The sequence below is a fragment of the Coregonus clupeaformis genome, chromosome 33 (genome assembly GCF_020615455.1).
Source record: "Coregonus clupeaformis isolate EN_2021a chromosome 33, ASM2061545v1, whole genome shotgun sequence".
Taxonomy (NCBI): Eukaryota; Metazoa; Chordata; class Actinopteri; order Salmoniformes; family Salmonidae; genus Coregonus; species Coregonus clupeaformis.
Window position 1 is genome coordinate 21,760,293 of NC_059224.1, and position 13,428 is coordinate 21,773,720.

General features: G+C 42.5%; 1 protein-coding gene across 1 annotated transcript in view; it reads left to right on the forward strand.

Annotated features, from left to right (window-relative positions):
• The first annotated feature begins 7,798 nt into the window (after positions 1 to 7,798).
• The window catches only part of akap12b (A kinase (PRKA) anchor protein 12b), a 79,939-nt gene continuing 74,309 nt past the window's right edge, over positions 7,799 to 13,428 (forward strand). The window contains exon 1 of the mRNA XM_045210199.1: positions 7,799 to 8,096. Coding sequence (XP_045066134.1) covers positions 7,980 to 8,096 — 117 coding nt within the window. The 5' untranslated portion in view covers positions 7,799 to 7,979. The remainder of the gene's footprint in view (positions 8,097 to 13,428) is intronic.

Consider the following 13,428-nt stretch of genomic DNA (forward strand, 5'->3'; position numbering starts at 1 on the left):
TTTGACCTGTATCATTGCCAACAAAGGGTATATAACAAAGTATTGAGAAACTTTTGTTATTGACCAAATACTTATTTTCCACCATAATTTGCAAATAAATTCATAAAAAATCCTACAATGTGATTTTCTGGAAAAGAAAATCTCATTTTGTCTGTCATAGTTGAGGTGTACCTATGATGAAAATTACAGGCCTCTCTCATCTTTTTAAGTGGGAGAACTTGCACAATTAGTGGCTGACTAAATACTTTTTTTCCCCACTGTATTGCATGGGCTGTGATAACATCAGGAGAACCTGTAGACTGTCTGTCCATGGCTGTTAGCGGTTAGCTAACACACACACACAAACACAGCTGTTTATCGAGAGTAACTCGACCCAGATGAGCACAAGCCCTGTGTTTTCCTGCTTCACAGTGTTACCACAGAACACAGCCATTTCTCAAAACCCCTAATAGAAGATCATTAAGATCACTTTATTGGTCAATTGCACACAAGTTCCAACCGAAATGTAATCTCAGAAAGAGCATGCAGCAGGGCTGACGGAAGAGCTGAAATACATTGAGTGAGCTCCAAAAGTATTAGGACAGTGACAAATGTTTTGTTGTTTTGGGTCTGTACTTGAGCACATTGGAGTTGAAATGATACTATGAGGTTAAAGTGCAGCCTGTCATCTTTAACTTGAGGGTATTTTCAACCATATCGCACAAATATCATACCCCCCAAAAAATGTTTTTCTCCCCTGTTAATGTAGTAGTGAAAGGTAAGCCTTTTTGAGGGGGATATGATGATATGATATTTGTGCGCCTAACTTTCTCACTCATCATTATTCACAATTCATTCAGGATTATCCGTAATCATGGTAGCATCCACATTCATGTAGAAGGGTTTAGAAACATATTCTATTCTTATTTACAATAAGAGTGACTCCAAAATGACACAAGACATTATTTACCATTATTTTCTATTGGGCACAAAATAATCTGAAACAGAACCAAAACAAACAGCAAATGCATCCAACAACTTTGTAGAGTCACAAGCTTGATGTAGACATACACACACCAAATACAAAATACGAAATGCAAGCAGAAACAGAACAAGTTCATAAAAAACAAACACATTCATCAGTAATAAGGTCCTCAATCAGGAGTCTGAATTACCCTAGGCACCAAAACATCCAATTTAAGTTTTGAAGATTGTTCCACAAATAAATTGAGTTAGATGAAAGGACAACTAAACTGATAGGAGGAGTATAGAGGAGGTGGGTGGTGGTTAGTGAGTTGGGAAGTTTTGTTTTCAACAATGTGTTCATGCCTGTTTGATTGTTGGAGTTTGTTTTCTTCTCTGGCTGTGCTCTGTGTGTCTAATAGACGGACCCATGCTTTTACCAAGGCCCAACTGGCAGAATAGAATAGGTCTGACTACAATGTCGGAAGTATTAAAACAGATGGTACCAGATCTCACTGTTTTGCTGTTTAGTAAAGGTCACATCCAAAAACAAAATGTGACATTTAAAACTTACGAAGGATTGGGACGTTTCTCAAAGTAGGAAAAGTACAGCAATATGTATTATTTGTTGTACATGACTAAGTGTGTGAGCATGCTTTTAAATGTGTTTTTATAAATGTAGCTTAATTGGATTTTTTTCACATTATCTTGGCTGCCTCTACTACATCATCCTCTAGCCAGCCCAGTTCCTATATCCCTTATGACCAGGATACCTTCCAACTCGACATCCAGTACCTCCAGAACCAGCAGAAAGTCTGTTTTGGATCTCCACATCCAGTACATCACAGCCTTGTGTAATGCAACTGCTACGACTGCGTCTACTGAGGAGTTTCTGTTTATCAAACACCCAGTACTTTTAAGCACAACTGTCCTCACTGACCTGAACCAACTGTACTGTACAAGGCTTGGGTTTTGTTTGTGTGTTTGCATTCTATGGGGAGGCTGCCACATGCACATTTGCAAAGCAAAGCAGCTGGTAGGTGACCTCGTGAGCTAGAAGAGAGGGAGAAAGGCAGGAACAAGAGAGGCAGAGAAGAGAAACTGAGTCAGAGAAGAGAGGCTGAGGCAGAGGAGAGGCAGACTAAAATAGTTTAAGGAAGAGACAGACAGACGGGGAAGAGAGATGCAGATGAGAGACCGACTAAAAGAGTTGAAGGAAGAGACAGACAGACGGGGAAGAGAGAGGCTAGGAGAGACAGACTAAAAGAGGCTGAGGAGAGGCAGGTAGACAGAGAAAGAGGGAGGGGAGAGACAGGGAGAGAGGCAGGGGAAGAGAGATAGACAGAGGAGAAAGATAAAAAGCAGAGGGGGAGAGAGACAGGTGAGAAAAGGAGGGAAAGAGACAGAGGCTGAGAGAGAAAGACGTGAGAGCGACAGAGGCTAAGAGAGAAAGACATGAGAGAGACAGAGGCTGAGAGAGACAGACATGAGAGAGACATGAGAGAGACAGAGGCTGAGAGAGAAAGACATGAGAGAGACAGAGGCTGGGAGAGAAAGGCATGAGTGAGACAGAGGCCAAGAGAGAAAGACATGAGAGAGACAGAGGCTAAGAGAGAAAGACATGAGAGTGACATGAGAGAGACAGAGGCTGAGAGAGAAAGACATGAGAGAGACAGAGGCTGGGAGAGAAAGGCATGAGTGAGACAGAGGCCAAGAGAGAAAGACATGAGAGAGACAGAGGCTGAGAGAGAAAGACATGAGAGAGACAGAGGCTGAGAGAGAAAGACATGAGAGCGACAGAGGCCAAGAGAGAAAGACATGAGAGAGACAGAGGCTGAGAGAGAAAGACATGAGAGAGACAGAGGCCAAGAGAGAAAGACATGAGAGAGACAGAGGCTGAGAGAGAAAGACATGAGAGAGACAGAGGCTAAGAGAGAAAGACATGAGAGTGACATGAGAGAGACAGAGGCTGAGAGAGAAAGACATGAGAGAGACAGAGGCTGGGAGAGAAAGACATGAGTGAGACAGAGGCCAAGAGAGAAAGACATGAGAGAGACAGAGGCTGAGAGAGAAAGACATGAGAGAGACAGAGGCTAAGAGAGAAAGACATGAGAGAAAGACATGAGAGAGACAGAGGCTAAGAGAGAAAGACATGAGAGAGACAGAGGCTAAGAGAGAAAGACATGAGAGAGACAGAGGCTGAGAGAGAAAGACATGAGAGAGACAGAGGCTGAGAGAGAAAGACATGAGAGAGACAGAGGCTGAGAGAGAAGACATGAGAGCGACAGAGGCTGAGAGGCAGAAGGAGGGCGAGGCTCTAAGGGGCTACAGTAGGTCATGAAAACTAAACAGAGCATATTATTTCATCTCATATATTATTAAAAACAAAACAAAAAGTTTTAAGTGAGAAGTAGGTATTGGTCTGAAATTCACATGAGCACCACAATGCCTATTCCACCCATGTTCTACCAAGGTTTTCCAGCACACATCTTTGACCTACTACAGGAGCTATGTTGCTATTGTACTTCAAACTATGTGTAGGTAGGTTACTTAGTATTCAAACCTTCTCAAACAGCCTAATTCATACTCTTAGAGGCTTCCCTGTCTGTCTGTGGTCTCCACGTCAGGATTCAGTCAGGGATCTGATGGCTAAATGAACAGGTCAGGCCTCAGCACGGCTTTATCAGAGTGACCTACTGTAGCTTCTGTTCTGACTGATTTTCCAGTCAAGCTCTAATGCTCATATAATGGGTAATAGAAAGATCAGTTTACATGCAACAAGTTGGTTGACAGACATTTGATTCCTGACAGACATTTGACTCTCATAAATTAGATGGGGTACATATTTCATCATGCTGTGAAGACTTTCCAACATGCTGCAGCAGAGGTCCTGTGTGGTATTTCAGGGCGAGCAACATGGCGATAGTCTGACATACAGGACAGTAGAAGTAGATCAATGTTATATTATTCACGGAATCTTGGTAAGTTGAGACATCTTGAGACATTTTGAGATAAATAACCTTTTCAAGATATCTTAAGACATCTTTAAAACAAAACTTCTTCACAGACATGTCTTGACTCAAGACATGTCTTAAGACGTCTCAGGGCATGGTGATGTGTGGGTATGAAACTGAATGCACAATGCCTCTCTGTAGGCCTTAAACATCAAAGGGTCTCCAGTGCAGCGAACTCAGACTAGGATGGGGACTGGATCTGATATTGAACAAAGAGTTCCTCTCTCCATAAATTCATAAAAGTTGTCATGAAGTGAATCACCAACTCATAATGTGACTTACTGTAAGACTTGTTTACTATTAGAACGACCAGTATAGCCTGTAACCAGTATGGTAATGTTTAGTGAATTGACAGTAATTGAATGACGGTGTCTTTACATCATCCACCAGGCCAGGATCGTGCCAGGGTTTATTCATTCTGATTCAGGATGACATCACAGATGGAAAACATGTGTCCAGCAGGCATCTCATGGCACTGTAGGCTTTTTACCATCAACAGCAGCAGGCCTACTGTATGTGTCAATCAGAGACTCCTCCAACCATATAATGTCAATAGGTGTAATAAGCGGTATTATAAAGTAGCCTAACCAGGTGTTATGTGCTACTAAGTTATTATGTGCTGGACTGGTGGTGATATAATGGGCTCAAGGAAAGTAGGTTTTGTTTCCCCCTCATTGTTGTTTGGTTATTTGTTTTCAGTGTGTGCTGGGGATTTGGGATAGGTTTGGATCCAGAACCACAGTCGAGGATTGTGTGAACTTGCCGTTGCTTGCTGAGGATGCCTGTAATTTGCGCATTTTTAAATTCTGAACAAAATGCTACTGTATGGCGAGCGGCCAAACCCGCAATTAACGCTGCTACTCAAACCCACACAACGTAACGCCATCGTGGACACACACACATGCCAGCGCACGCTCTGCCAGCCAACCCAGGCATAGCATCTGAGGGTGAAAAGAATTGTGTGTGTGTTTCACACTGACAGTCTCTTAGAAAAATATATAAACTATTGGAACCAAGACGTAAAAAGAACTGATGTTGGCACAAGATGGAGGGAAAGTTGGGAGCATAACTAACAAAATTACAGTTAATGAAAATGTACGCTTAATCCAATATAAACTAATGTATAGAATTTATTAGACAAGAGGCCAAATTCACAAATTCTATAGTACAATGGCAGAGTCATGTCTTAAGTGTAAAACTAATAATGACTCAATGATCCATGCTTTCTGGGAATGCTATAAAGTCAGGAAGTTGTGGGCGGAGCTAGAAAGTTGGCTGTCAGAAGTATTACAATGTAAATGTACTTTTAATCAGTCTGTCTGCATATTTCAAGACATGGCATATGTGGGTGTAGTGAGATACCCAATGGACTGGAAGATTCTCTTCTCATCACTCATCTTGAAAAAATTTATACTAAAAACTTCAATCAATCCACCATCATTAACACAATGGTAAATTCTAATGATTTATTATTGAAATATTGAAATAGCATGGGCTACCAAGAAAATCAACTTGATACAATTGAAGGTCAAGTGTCAAACAATGCAGGCACTAGGGATGGGGGTGTGAGCATGACTGTCTGGGCAGATGAGATGTAGTCAATTTTGTGTGCGTCTGTAAATTGTTGTTCGTATGTACAGTTGAAGTCGGAAGTTTACATACACTTAGGTTGGTTATTCAACCACTTCACAAATGTATTGTTAACAAACTATAGTTTTGGCAAGTTGGTTAGGACATCTACTTTGTACATGACACAAGTAATTTTTCCAACAATTGTTTACAGACAGATTATTTCATTTATAATTCACTGTATCACAATTCCAGTGGGTCAGAAGTTTACATACACTAAGTTGACTGTGCCTTTAAACAGCATGGAAAATTCCAGAAAATGATGCTTTAGAATCTTCTGATAGGCTAATTGACATCATTTGAGTCAATTGGAGGTGTACCTGTGGATGTATTTCAAGGCCTACCTTCAAACTCAGTGCCTCTTTGCTTGACATCATGGGAAAATCAAAAGAAATCAGCCAAGACCTCAGAAAAAAACATTGTAGATCTCCACAAGTCTGGTTCATCCTTGGGAGCAATTTCCAAATGCCTGAAGGTACCACGTTCATCTGTACAAACAATAGTACGCAAGTATAAACACCATGGGACCACTCAGCCGTCATACCGCTCAGGAAGGAGACGTGTTCTGTCTCCTAGAGATTAACGTACTTTGGTGCGAAAAGTGCAAATCAATCCCAGAACAACAGCAAAGGACCTTGTGAAGATGCTGGAGGAAACAGGTACAAAAGTATCTATATCCACAGTAAAACAAGTCCTATATCGACATAACCTGAAAGGCCGCTCAGCAACGAAGAAGCCACTGCTCCAAAATCACCATAAAAAAGCCAGACTACGGTTTGCAACGGCACATGGGGACAAAGATCGTACTTTTTGGAGAAATGTCCTCAAAAATTGAACTGTTTGGCCATACTGACCATCGTTATGTTTGGAGGAAAAATGGGGACGCTTGCAAGCCGAAGAACACCATCCCAACCGTGAAGCACAGGGTGGCAGCATCATGCTGTGGGGGTGCTTTGCTGCAGGAGGGACTGGTGCACTTCACAAAATAGATGGCATCATGAGGAAGGAGCATTATGTGGATATATTGAAGCAACATCTCAAGACATCAGTCAGGAAGTTAAAGCGTGGTCGCAAATGGGTCTTCCAAATGGACAATGACCCCAAGCATACTTCCAAAGTTGTGGCAAAATGGCTTAAGGACAACAAAGTCAAGGTATTGGAGTGGCCATCACAAAGCCCTGACCTCAATCCTATAGAAAATGTGTGGGCAGAACTGAAAAAGCGTGTGCGAGCAAGGAGGCCTACAAACCTGACTCAGTTACACCAGCTCTGTCAAGAGGAATGGGCCAAAATTCACCAAACTTATTGTGGGAAGCTTGTGGAAGGCTACCCGAAACGTTTGACCCAAGTTAAACAATTTAAAGGCAATGCTACCAAATACTAATTGAGTGTATGTAAACTTCTGACCCACTGGGAATGTGATGAAATAAATAAAAGCTGAAGAAAATCATTCTCTCTACTATTATTCTGACATTTCACATTCTTAAAATAAAGTGGTGATCCTAACTGACCTAAGACAGGGAATCTTTACTAGGATTAAATGTCAGGAATTGTGAAAAACTGAGTTTAAATGTATTTGGCTAAGGCCTATGTGAACTTCCGACTTCAACTGTATACGTTTGTATATGGAGTGTAAAAAAATAAATAAGATCATTTTTGGGGGGGGAAATATTATTTTAAAAAGAAGTGTGTGTGTCTGTGAGAGAGAGTTTCTGCAAGACATGTTAACAGTAACGTGTGTGCTGTGCGTTGTGACTGCCAAATTGAGCCTGTTAATTAGATATTTCCTCATACAGATATGTTGCGAGAGAGCGAGAGAGCGAGAGAGAAACGTCTCACACAGCCCGGCCACTGGTCCTCCATTTGCCTGACGTCCAAAAAGTCTGTCTGTCTGTCAGCATCAGACAGTGTCCCATACTAAGATGTATTTATCCATGTGTAGACCTACCTACACGTTGAAGTCTAACATTATTGAATAACTCCTCTGACCTAGCCTATGTCTGTTTATTCATTCATTTCAAAGTTGGACTAATTTAATTTTGTGGAGGATGCAGTGTATGGGCTATGCTGCATAGTGCGACTGCTCTTCCCCTCTCTCATCAGGTCTCTGTCTCGTTCCCAATCCCATCTGATGCTGCAAGGCGTGCCGAGGCGCACTGGCCTGGTCCATGTGATAGGGAGGGGAGGAGGGGGTCCTAAAAGGTTTCGCTGACACTCTCGTTTCATCACTTAATAGCTCGACTACCCCGGAGCGGTGCTAGGACGCATTTTGGGCGCGTGGATACATACTTACTGTCGCTTAGTATCTTTTGAAGTTTTGTCGCGTTTGCGGTGGTTTCCGGGCGAGCAGGAGCCCAAATCAGCCAAAGAGAAGAAAGAAGTGCGTTTTTCGCCATGGGAGCACAGACCTCAGCGCAACCCGACGAAAAGATCCAGGACGATGCGTCAGCCGAGGAGCTGAGCGCGGAGGTGAACGCGATTTCGGATAGGGATAGCGTTGTCGACGCCAAGGTAAAATTATACATACCCTAGTACCAGCCACTTTACAGTTGACAATGTCACTACCCGCAGGCTTGCCACAGAGAACACCGGGCGCATACCCTCCTGGGCAGTTCCCATATTTATAAACATATTTGAGTTTGTTTTGATGGATAAACAAAGTATAAATCTTGGACATCAATGTTGCATTATTTTTTTTGGAATCAACATAAACAAACGCTGGTGGGATGCGCGGCAGTTTCGCTGAGTAATGCAATGTGCCTGTGCCTGCTGCAGTGAGCCTGTCGGTCTGTGGCTGGCAGCAGCGGCACGATTTACTGCTCATACCTGGGCTCACGACATCAACAGTCCCTGAGAGCCTTTCAATACAGCAGCATGGATTTTCTGCCTGTGATGTAGAATGATAACAATAAGAATAAAATAGATATTTAGTAAACATTTATAATAAAATTCATAATCATGATAATAACAAACATGCAATCATAATACAAGCTACAATATTTTGTTAGATTCTGTCATGCAGAATATTATGGCACTCCCAAGTTGATTGACAGCTGCTTGTCTCCAGGTTTATACATCTAAACAGTTTCTAAGATACCCTAGACAAAATGATGAAAAACATAAAAAAAGGTTTTGGCCACTAATAACCTTTTGGCTTTTTGTGTCACATTGTCACATGTTAATACCATGTTGTTGATTCCAATGTGCTTGACCTAGCTGCTCATACATAGCTATTTAATTGAGCAATTTGCTGGTTCCATGTTAGTATGTAGGATGAAGAATTGCCACATCTATGTTATATTGCGAACAATTAACCATGGATCATGTTGACAACAACAAGGTCCATATGACACTGATTCTGCTGTGGTGGACAGTGCAGCGCTCCAGACTTCGCAGTGGGAAGGTATGTGTCTCAATCTGCACTGTATGAAAAGAAAATAACAAGAGTACAGCAAATGTTCAAGTGGGCGCCTGGCTGGTTTTGACTTGAGATCCTTGAAACCATTGTACGGTCACACACATATACACACACACACACTTTAATTTAATAAGGCATAACAATTTGTGTTTTACTATGGCTGGTTTTCTAGAAGCCAGGCCGGGCACCGTGTGTGTCCAACGATCTGGTGCTGGGAGCTGCTGATAGGCACCAGGGATGTTTTTGTTCTACTGTAAGATGAGATGAGTGAGCCCCACTGACTCTAGATGGGTTATGGATGTATTGCTTCTGTTCTGTGTGAATGCTTCTGTTGGCTATGTGTGAATAATACAACTTTGGGATGACTTCAGCTAATGGGATGACTTCAGCTAACCTGTTGTTTTTGTGGCACCATTAAAACATATTGAATTTATTGACCTTTCTATGGGTAGAAGGTCAAAGGTCAGTTTTTATTTGATCTTTATTCTGTTGTATTTGAAAGGTCAACACCTATATCAAAGAAAGATGGAAATATTACCTTTCCGTGCTGAACAGCAAATCCATAGCAAATGTTAAACACTTTCAAACATACATTTTCACCCAAATGTGTTGGAGAATTTCATACAGGAGCCAGCTTTAGTTTAAAGTTTTAATGTCATGCGCACAAGTACAGTGCCTTTCTTATTCAGTGATGATGAATGTAATGATTGTCATGGTTTTCCATCTAAAATATTTCCCATATAATTTCAACGTCTGATTGGTTTAATGCCCACCTAACGAACTGGAGAGCACTCTAAACTTGATTAGATCAGGAAGAGATCAACTTCTCACTGAAGTAGCTATGACTTGAATAAACACCTATTCATTGAAATGAAGTTCATCAAAGACTTGAATGTGCCATTCAGACCTTCAGACTGACAGTTGTACAGCCGTTTAGTGACTAAACACTAATTGACTGCATGTTTTGTGGCAGACTCTATGTCACCCTTCAGTGCTGAACAGCAAATCCATAGCAAATATGAAACCCTTTCAAACATACATTTTCCTTATAATTTGATAAAGCTGTACAGCACAAACTAAGCATTCATTCAACCTTGTTTTCTGTGTGCTGTGTTTTCTCCTGCGGTCATGCTGCGTAGCTCTGAATAAGAGTGTGCTAAAATGTAAATGTTATTTTACTACCAGATTTACATCCCCTGTGGGCTCAGGATTAATGCGTCGAGCTGTTGTCACAGGTATCGCCGTGGTAACACTACCTGTCTGTCTGGATTTTGACAACGACAACCCCATCAAAATGTCAGATATGAAATGTTGCAAACCACCGTCCTTCAACGATGAGTGAGAGTATTGTGCTTTGTGATTTTAGCAAGGGCGGAGAGATAGGCATGTACAGTGAGGGAAAAAAGTATTTGATCCCCTGCTGATTTTGTACGTTTGCCCACTGACAAAGTATTGATTAGTCTATAATTTTAATGGTAGGTTTATTTGAAGAGTGAGAGTCAGAATAACAACAAAAAAATCCAGAAAAACGCATGTCAAAAATGTTATAAATTGATTTGCATTTTAATGAGGGAAATAAGTATTTGATCCCTCTGCAAAACATGACTTAGTATTTGGTGGCAAAACCCTTGTTGGCAATCACAGAGGTCAGACATTTCTTGTAGTTGGCCACCAGGTTTGCACACATCTCAGGAGGGATTTGTCTCACTCCTCTTTGCAGATCTTCTCCAAGTCATTGTTTCGAGGCTGACGTTTGGCAACTCGAACCTTCAGCTCCCTCCACAGATTTTCTATGGGGTTAAGGTCTGGAGACTGGCTAGGCCACTCCAGGACCTAAATGTGCTTCTTCTTGAGCCACTCCTTTGTTGCCTTGGCCGTGTGTTTTGGGTCATTGTCATGCTGGAATACCCTTCCACGACCCATTTTCAGTGCCTTGGCTGAGGGAAGGAGGTACTCACCCAAGATTTGACGGTACATGGCCCCGTCCATCGTCCCTTTGATGCGGTGAAGTTGTCCTGTCCCGTTAGCAGAAAAACACCCCCAAAGCATAATGTGTCCACCTCCATGTTTGACGGTGGGGATGGTGTTCTTGGGGTCATAGGCAGCATTCCTCCTCCTCCAAACACGGCGAGTTGAGTTGATGCCAAAGAGCTCGATTTTAGTCTCATCTGACCACAACACTTTCACCCAGTTCTCCTCTGAATCATTCAGATGTTCATTGGCAAACTTCAGACGGGCCTGTATATGTGCTTTCTTGAGCAGGGGGACCTTGCGGGTGCTGCAGGATTTCTGTGTGTTACCAATTGTTTTCTTGGTGACTATGGTCCCAGCTGCCTTGAGATCATTGACAAGATCCTCCCGTGTAGTTCTGGGCTGATTCCTCACCGTTCTCATGATAATTTCAACTCCACGAGGTGAGATCTTGCATGGAGCCCCAGGCCGAGGGAGATTGACAGTTATTTTGTGTTTCTTCCATTTGCGAATAATCGCACCAACTGTTGTCACCTTCTCACCAAGCTGCTTGGCGATGGTCTTGTAGGCCATTCCAGCCTTGTGTAGGTCTACAATCTTGTCCCTGACATCCTTGGAGAGCTCTTTGGTCTTGGCCATGGTGGAGAGTTTGGAATCTGATTGATTGATTGCTTCTGTGGACAGGTGTCTTTTATACAGGTAACAAACTGAGATTAGGAGCACTCCCTTTAAGAGTGTGCTCCTAATCTCAGCTCGTTACCTGTATAAAAGACACCTGGGAGGCAGAAATCTTTCTGATTGAGAGGGGGTCAAATACTTATTTCCCTCATTAAAATGCAAATTCTCTCTCAGGGCCATCACGGTTGGGATCGAGACAGCTTTTGAAGTTTGCTGTTGTCTTTAAGTCTGACTCATGATGTGGGGTTTGGCTTACCTCATTTGTCACATAATCCAGGCTTACCTGTATCCCAGAGATTCCATCTGAATGAGTAGTGTCTGTTATAACATAGTTATAACATCTTTACCACATCCTTATGTAGGATTATCACCCAGTGGCAATGGCTCTGTCACAGGTAGTGACATCCAGTATGGATGGTTTAGGGAGATGAGGTGGTATGTAGATGGTTTAGAGAGATGAGGTGGTATGTAGATGGTTTAGAGAGATGAGGTGGTATGTAGATGGTTTAGAGAGATGAGGTGGTATGTAAATGACTTAGAGAGATGAGGTGGTATGTAGATGGTTTAGAGAGATGAGGTGGTATGTAGATGGTTTAGAGAGATGAGGTGGTATGTAGATGGTTTAGAGAGATGAGGTGGTATGTAAATGGTTTAGAGAGATGAGGTGGTATGTAGATGGTTTAGAGCAGGGGTGTCAAACGTACGGCCCGCGGGCCGGATCAGGCCCGCAAACGGGTTTAATCCGGCCCGCGAGATGATTTTGAAAAAAAAAAAAAAAATTTTTTTAAGTATAAAAATGTGCTGCAATTTTTCAATAAAATAAACTGCTGTTCCAATTGCGTCCACTGGATGGCGCAATAGCAATTGTGTTAAGCAAGCAAACTGTTTATACCGGGGCAGAGCAAGTAGGTCAAGCACGTGCAGCCAATGAGCTACTTTGTTTTGCCCGCGATATTTATTACGGCTTCTACTTTTAACATTATGTGCTTTGGCACCCTCATTGCCCCAATATGTCTCTGTCAAAAAGAGAAAAGTGGACGCAGAGTGCAGAGTGTTCCAAGAAAAATGGTCATCCTATTTAATCACGGAATTGAATGGGAAAGCTGTATGTTTGGTGTGTTCAGAGCATGTTGCAGTGCTGAAAGAATATAACCTTCGTCGCCACTATGTGAGTCTTCATGCCGACAAATATGACAACTTTCAAGGACAGCGGAGATGAGAGAAGGTGAATGAACTGTTGGCGGGTCTGAAGAAACAGCAGTCTGTGTTTACTCACAGCCGAGACATCAGTGACGCTGCAGTGAAAGCTAGCTACCTCATTGCTAATGAAATCGCAGTGGCTTCAAAACCATTTAGTGAGGGTGAATTTGTAAAAACATGCATGATGAAGGCAGCGGAGATTGTGTGCCCTGAAAAGCGGCAGGCTTTTGCAAATATCAGCCTGACAAGAAACACATTTGCAGACAGGATTTCCGATCTTTCAGTGGATTTGGACAGCCAGTTGAAGCAAAAAGTAAAGTCATTTATTGCGTTTTCGGTTGCAATTGATGAAAGCACGGACATTACAGATGTTGCACAACTGGCCATTTTTTTCATCCGCGGAGTTGATGACACATTGACCGTCACCGAGGAGTTCGTGGAGTTGGTGCCGATGACAGATACAACGACAGCAGCTGATATTTTTACCGCACTGGTCGGGCGCGCTGGACAGGGTCGGAGTGGACTGGTCCCGCGCTGTCAGCCTGGCTACAGATGGTGCGCCCTCAATGATCGGGA